The 7,876-nt window shown below is 34.4% G+C and overlaps 1 protein-coding gene across 2 annotated transcripts in view; it reads left to right on the forward strand.

Annotated features, from left to right (window-relative positions):
* Positions 1–240: 240 nt before the first annotated feature.
* MON2 (MON2 homolog, regulator of endosome-to-Golgi trafficking) overlaps positions 241–7,876 on the forward strand; it is a 59,584-nt gene continuing 51,948 nt past the window's right edge. For both annotated transcript variants that reach the window (XM_009281089.2, XM_009281090.2), the window contains exons 1-3: positions 241–300; positions 4,696–4,823; positions 5,678–5,809. In XM_009281089.2, the coding sequence (XP_009279364.1) occupies positions 4,737–4,823; positions 5,678–5,809 (219 nt within the window). In that variant the 5' untranslated portion in view covers positions 241–300; positions 4,696–4,736. The remainder of the gene's footprint in view (positions 301–4,695; positions 4,824–5,677; positions 5,810–7,876) is intronic.

Genomic DNA, 7,876 nt, shown 5'->3' on the forward strand with positions numbered 1-7,876 from the left:
AATAGTATTTTCTAAAAATTCTGAACCACACAATATACCCCTTCCTATGGAATTCTGGAAATGAATTCCAGAAGCTAGAGAGATTTCAATTCTGCATTAGCTCTGCTTACTGAAAACACTACAAAAACATTTTTGCTTTGAGACTATACATTTTTATTTATCTTCAGTATTCTTATTTCTTTCCAGATATTGATGTATGAAATAGTATCTAAACTACTTATTTTCTTCTCTTCCAGGCTGCTGAATCAGGAATAATAAAAGTGAAAACAATAGCTGCACGGAACACTGATATTTTGGCAGGTAATTATTTGCAATGGAGTGGGAAAAATAAACTTGAGTTACAGATCAAAATGTTTAAAAGATGTCTTGGATATGTGTAATAATCCTACATGTCTTTTAGTGTGTGCTATATTAGTGATGCTTTACTTTTGGGCACCTAGCAAAAAATCCAGGAGCATGAGAATTTTTTAATACTACTTCTGCTTCATGTTAGTGCTACACTGATGCTGAGGGAGGTCTCCATTTTCAGTTGTGGCTCTACAAAAGTAATCATCCACTTAAAAAAATAGCATGGAATGCTTAGACTCCAAATTCTAAATGTTTTATTCACTGTCTATGTTCACCATAGCTGTTGTTGAGTGCTCTGTGTGGAGTTCTGCAGTATGAGCCTCATCTGTGTGTTTAGTATGAGAGTCTAGCCTTTGGAGACTTGTGCCTGGCAGGCAAGAATCCATCTTAATCTGAGGCAAGGTCATCCAATTTAAGATGTACCATTGCCTTGAGGGACAGGAGCTATCTTGTGAGTTGCAGCTTTGTAAGTGCTTAAACAGTATCACTGACTTTCTTCAGCTTTATTAAATAGCATGTAAACTGATGGCTTCTTGCCAATTGCTGCTGAAGCCTTTGGCTAGAGTTGAATGTCCCTGTATTAATACTTGAGTGTCTACCCCAGCTGTCTTCAAAATCCTTAAAATGCTAAATTATTTGAAAGGTCCAAATGAAATAGATGTAAAACTATTTCTTGTTTTGAGGTATGTAAATCAGATATTGGTAAGGAGGCACTTGCTAGAATTATTTGAAGTAGCAGTTCCACCCCTCAATATTTCACTTTAATGCCTCTTTTTTATTTGTTTATTTTCTTTGTTTTTACTGCTGTCATGAATGCTGACATAAGTGGGAAAACTATGCCAGGTAATGTCAGCTATATGAAAATACACAAACAAAAGAGATTTCTCTAGTTAGCCATTTGGGAAGCCATCAACATTCTTTGGCATATTACTGTGTAAAGGACTTTATAGTTTAGAAAGCTAGTTTGTAATCATGCAAAACTCTTTGTTTTTTAGTCTTCATTTCAAAGTGAAGAGATGTGAAAGATCATTGATTTTGGCCATGGATAGGCAGTCTTTACTTTTATCTTTTTGAGGGAACACTTTCTGGTAGTTGGTCGAATTTTATAAGTACATTTCCTTTGGAAGGTTTAAACTGGAATGTAGTTAGTATTTATTTCATTCATCAAAAAACCTGCACAGATTTGTTGTTACGAGGTTTGGAAAACCAGCAGGTCCTAAAAATTATTTTGATTAGTTAATCTTTGCTAATAGGATAATGACTTTTTTCCCAGTAAGAAACTGCGGAACAGAGGGGAACATATACTTTGCCTGCACATTATCCTAACATTCCACAGTTTAAACATAATGCTATTAAACAGTCCCAATTCTTTATGGACTCTTGTATTTTTTGAGGTACCAGTTGTAACCTAATCTCATAGCTAAGTTAATGTCAAGATCTCTGTTGTCTCCTATCTGCTATTTAAAATTTTTTGGAGGAAGATAGTATGTGTACTTTAGTAATAATCAAGCTGCAGAAGGCTACTGGAATTGTGAAATCTAGTGAAATAGATAATTTTTGACTGCTAGATGATTTAGGAACATCTACTAGACATTCTAGTAATCCAAATAAATATTTTGATCAGGATATGATTTTTCTTTATATTTTGAAATAAACTGTCATTTCACTAAAATAGGTGAGAACAACTGTATCAGATTGTTTTGAACAAGCTGACCTGATGCTTTCTTGAAGCATTATGCTGTGTAGGATTATAATTATTAGGAAAATAAATGCAATCTTAAAATGACAAATACACAGAGGTAATAATATGTCTGGTGAGATGTGTTCAACTTGCCAGAACTCTGAGGTCATTGATCTAACTTCTTTCTTTCTCTTGGAAAAGTTAAAATGAGCAGTTTCAAAGTCTTTATTCTTGGCAGTCGGTATGTGCTTTATAATTTATTTATGAGGATTTGAGTAATTCCAAAAGAGAAGTCAGCTTGTGCTTTATATCACAGGAGATAAATGTTCAAAAATATTTCCACGTGGCTCTGAGATGTGCAATTCATACTTTTGCTTTAGAAGTTCTTTTAAAATATTAGAATTTTAATTTTGCTGATGGAATGAAGGAGTAAGTTTTACTTTCCCAAACTACTTTTTTGATGTGGTTCATTATGATGGATTTCTTTTTTAATATATTCTTACATAATTTTTGGTAGCAAAATGGAAGCAGACCTGGATGTAATAAAGTTTTTGTGTATTTTAAGACTGAAGCTAACATAATGATTAGTACCAAAACAGATCTATGAAACATTATTTTTTTAGCTTCATAAAGTAAAAATCCTTGTATAGATCCTGTTGTGAGATTATTGTTATTAATGGATTATAGGAAAAATACCATAAAAGGTTTAATTTTTTCTTTGTCTTGTTATTTAATAAATAACTCTCATGCCATTTTGGCCATTCAGAATTTTATCGTGAGTCTTATGTTAAGGATAAATGTTTTGTGGTATCTTTCTAAAAATTTTGCTTTCTTCTTTCTGCATGATGGTTAGAGCTTAATGGCAATTCAGAAATTTATATGAGTGAAGAAGCATTTGTGCCCATGTTAGAGTGAGCTCTCTAGGCTCTATTGGGCATGTGTTGTAGGTGTTCATAGACTATAAAAGCAGCTTAGACATCTAGCTCACATGTAGACACTGACAATTAGATGCCTAAATTACATGTCTTAATTGGGAACAAACTTCCATTTTTGATAAAATAGCCAATGTTTTGTTTTTAATTTGAAAATCATGGAGTGTTTAATAAGAGAATGGTGTTGGTGAATATGGTTTATACTGTATATTTTAAAAGCAGGTTTATTTGCTTCATAGTTAAAAAAACCTGTTGAAATCAAAGCGGATTTTTAAACAGGCAGTGAACCTATGTATTCATTCACATGTATGCTGACATTTTAATTGGTTTTGATTAGGCATTTGGTGCAAGGTCAGCCTCTGTCAAACTGGACATAGAGCCTGTACCGGCTCTGAAGAGGCTGACAAAACTGTGGACTGTATATGTGTTAATATCACCCTGTAAGAACTATTACCTTATAGAAAGTTGGCATCTATAGTTTATACTAGCCTATTCTTTTCATAGAAACTTGTTAGTCATGTTAATTAGTGCTTCAGTTGAAAAATATCACTAAAATATATTCTTGTAGCTTTTACCTTGACGTTTCATTCTTTTTTTCCAACTTTGTAGTGATACTTAATAATAAGCCCTCTTGAGAGCCAAACTTCAAATTGCTCAATAGAAAAAATAAAATAGATCATGTTTGCATTTTTATGTGAGAATGTATTTTTTGTCTGTTTGTGGTAAGATCTGTGCTCTAAAAATGTGTGTGAAACTTTTTCATGAACACATTTCTCTTATTACACACAGACTAAAACACATTGTATGACATTTAGTGTAAGAACACACATTGAACTTTCAACTGTGAGGAAATTTTTAATATCTGAAATGGTGATCAGCAGCTAAAATCTTAAAAGTTTGCATGAATCAACAACCACACCTGCAAACAGAAAAGCACTCATCGGTCAGAGTCATGCTTTCCTTTAATCTTTCAGAAATATTTTCTTCCTTTTTAATTTTATGAAGTTTATCTTAGATTTCTAGAATTACTTTTATGGGGAAAAACTTTTTAAAATGTCAGTGTGGAATGTTGTATTCATTGTGAATTTTTTTCTCCTTAAAAAAAAAAAAGTAGCTGCTCATGAAACTTGTGTTTTCTCCTGACAAAGCTTCATTTTAAGAAGCTGCCCTTTCTCACAAAAACACTGGTTGAAAAATTCACAGCCAGGTGTACGTACCCAGGATACAAACAGTCCAGTCTCATTCTTCTCCTGTTTTGTTGGTGGCATTTTGCTATTCCCCTTTGTGCTACGTGGTTTGATATGTCTCTTTGTGCCACGCTTTGTGTTGCTTTTGAATTTCAGTGCCAAGGGGAAGCAAGGCAGAAGGAGAAGGCTACCAGCCTGAGGCTGGTCACTGTTGCAGGACCAGAGAGTGCTCTGGAATGGGTAGAACCTTACAGCTTCTTACTAACCAAATGGACTCTAAATGGCCGTTTTGGATTTGGAAAGAGAAAGTCACTTGAGTGTGTAAGGGAGAAGGTGCTTGGGATTTGAGCCTCAGCCGGGGTAATTGTGGAAGTGAGCTGTGGCAGCCCAGTGTCTGTCTTCACTTGGCTTTTCCCTGTGGTGCAAGAGTAAATTCCAAATTTCCAAGACTGGAGATTGCTTTTTGTTAATAGGTATGATTAACAAATTTTGCATTGTATTCTTCAAAGTATTAAACATTGACTGCTTTCATATCTCTTTTTGAAAGCATTGAAAGAGAACAGCTCAGAGGTAGTTCAGCCTTTTCTAATGGGTTGTGGAACAAAGGAACCAAAGATCACTCAGCTGTGTCTAGCAGCCATACAGAGGCTCATGTCCCATGAAGTTGTTTCAGAGGTAAGATCAATCTTTATATAAATACATAAATATTTCAGTGTGAGAAATACAGGCCTCAAACTGAAGGTAAATGGGTTTTTTTTAGGAGGCTGTTTATATGGCAATGAACATATTCTGCAAAATATTTTACTCATATCTGTTTTTAAAAAATTGTAACTTAAAAGAAAACCTTTTTGACCATGGAAAAAGAAAAAAAAGAGGTGAAGAAACATTAGTAACTTCTAGAAGGAAATTAATGATAATTCAAAACAGCTTATTTAGTTTGCATTCTTACACTGCAGGAACAGAACATGTAATGGTCCTTGATAAATATAATTCTTAAGGTGGCATCCACAAAATTTACTCTGTGTGATATCATTATGTATTATGTTTTTGTTACGTTACTTTTAAAAATAAGATAAAATGGATGCACATTTCCTGCAACTGTAAATGTCATGACATATTATAGTACTATATATATAGTGTGTTAAGAAGCTGGTGAAAATAATACTGTTAAAATATACCTTCAGTTGTGCTTGCATAATGTAAAATTACACTGTTTTTTCTCTGATATGAATGAATTTTGAGGGTAAAATGTCTTTGTACTGTCTCTTCTGTATTTCCAAGTAGAAAATGAAGTATGCGCTTTAATTTGGACTACGCATTAAGAGATTTCTGCCGTCAGTTCTTTAAGAATATTTTGGGAAGCTTGTGACAATGAAATTGGCTTTGTTTTCTCAATGTAGTCGTATGGTACGGACAAAGGCAAATTCAGTTACGATATGCATTTATGAGAGTGCTATTCTTACATGTGTACACATCATATACCAGTATGTAAACATCTTAATTATTGGCAAAAAATTATTTCTTTGTAGGCTGCAGCAGGAAACATTATTAATATGCTTTGGCAACTGATGGAAAATAGTCTTGAAGAACTTAAATTGCTTCAGACAGTTCTTGTACTTTTAACAACCAATACAGTTGTGCATGATGAAGCACTGTCCAAGGTAAGAATTTGTTAGTGCCAACTATAGTACTTAAAATATCCAAGAGGAAAAACAGGGAGAAATTTTACATATGAAGCAGTTGGAAATAATGGAAGAGGAGGGGGCTTTTTTGATTCTGTTGTGTCCCTATTGTCTTTATATCTAGACTCTGAAAACAGGATTTCTTTTAGCTTCCTTTTCAATGTTTTTTAATTCTTCCACAATAATACATTTCTGACTTAATGGGAACTTTAAATAAAAACATTGGGCTAATGTCTGTCCTTCTCATCTGCTAAATTCATTGTATGCATGTTTTTGAAATGAAATCGGAGCACATAGCACAGTGTAAGCTCTCACTAATAAAGCAAATATTAGAAGAAGCTGCCTGCCACCCTGCCTTAAATATCTTTCAGCAGCAGTCCAGTTATTGCTCTTTCAGTCAGAACGGAACTAACTTTATTGCATAATTTTAAACGTGTACCGTTTTGGATATCATGTTTCAACTAAGACAAAAAATAAGGATTCCGATCCATTTTAATCTTAAGTTACAAGATACTTCCCTCTGAAGGAGCAACATTGTTTACCCATCTGTGAATTGTGAAGTTCCGTTTAAAGTAAGTTCCACTTCTAGATTACATTTTACAATTTTTTCTCTTTAACCTAAGAAAGTTTTTTTGTTTTTAAACAAATCCTTCTAAGTTTCTGTCTTTATTACGCTCTACCTTCAGTGTATTGGTTTAATATCAAAGTGATTTTTTTTCTTTTGGGTGAGATAGAGAATAGAATTGAAGAATATTTTTGAAGGCATTCTCTTCTGGTGGAAGGTTTTCAGTTTTTCTTTGCTTCTGGTTTTAATGAAATAACTTCCTAGCTGGTTAAATGTATGGATATTAAAATAAGTATTAATCTGCTTAACCAAGGGAAGGAAAAACACGAAAGGAAAACGAAGCTAAGTTACAAAGGTCTGCTTGAAGGCAAGAAGATAATGGAAAATTTATAAAACCTATAAATGGCAGAATAGAAACTTGCTAAGGATTGAATGGTTTGTCAGTAGGTTCTTTTTTGACTTGTCAAATTATGTCAAAGACTCTTCAGCACTATCTTGTTTCTTTTGTTCCGAATAGCGCTCATTTTCCAAATGAGGTACTCTGTTCTTGGGCAGAAGCATGATTTTTGAAGTAAATAGAAATACTTTAGAAAGTGGGATTGTCAGTCATTAACTGGGTAGCAGATGTTCTTTAACGACCTGCAGTGTTGTTGTTTGATCAAGTTTGAATCTAGGCTCTAGAAGGAGACAGTTGCTGTTTAAGTCTACCATACTTTTCCCTTCTGCTTCTCATCACTTCCCTCATTTATTCTTCTTCCCCTGCCTCCATATACCCTCTCGCTCTCTCTTCCCTCCTTATTCTTAGGTTCTTGGTATCTACATCCTATTTCACTTACCTTTTTTGTGTGTGGTGTTTGATCAAGTTTGAATCTAGGCTCTAGAAGGAGACAGTTGCTGTTTAAGTCTACCATACTTTTCCCTTCTGCTTCTCATCACTTCCCTCATTTATTCTTCTTCCCCTGCCTCCATATACCCTCTCGCTCTCTCTTCCCTCCTTATTCTTAGGTTCTTGGTATCTACATCCTATTTCACTTACCTTTTTTGTGTGTGTCTTCCTTTTTTTGTTCGTCTCTCTAATGTCTAGAAACTTTCTGCTTTTGGACACCAACCACAAGAGCATGTGGGCACAGCAGTGTCAAATAAGTAGGGAAGGTCTTTCCCAGCACATCTTTCTCTTGTCTTGTATCCTGATCTAGAAGCATGCTCACATAATACAATTACTGGAGCATCTAATTGCTGTACTTCTAACAATTTCCTTAGTACACGTTAAAATCTAGTACATTTAGAAATGTATAGTCAAATTTGGGCAGGCACTGACAGGGGTAAGAAAAAAAACATTCCTGACAGCAATATCCTGTAAAATTTCTTGGTGTTGTCCGAGGCCTGAAATTACTAGAGTTTCTCAGTTAACCAAATATAAGCGTTACTTGGCATGGGTAAAATGGTGCAATGACTTGTTTGTTCCCCCCCCCCCCCCCCCC

Source organism: Aptenodytes forsteri, unplaced genomic scaffold (genome assembly GCF_000699145.1).
Source record: "Aptenodytes forsteri isolate BGI_AS27 unplaced genomic scaffold, ASM69914v1 Scaffold4, whole genome shotgun sequence".
Classification (NCBI taxonomy): Eukaryota; Metazoa; Chordata; class Aves; order Sphenisciformes; family Spheniscidae; genus Aptenodytes; species Aptenodytes forsteri.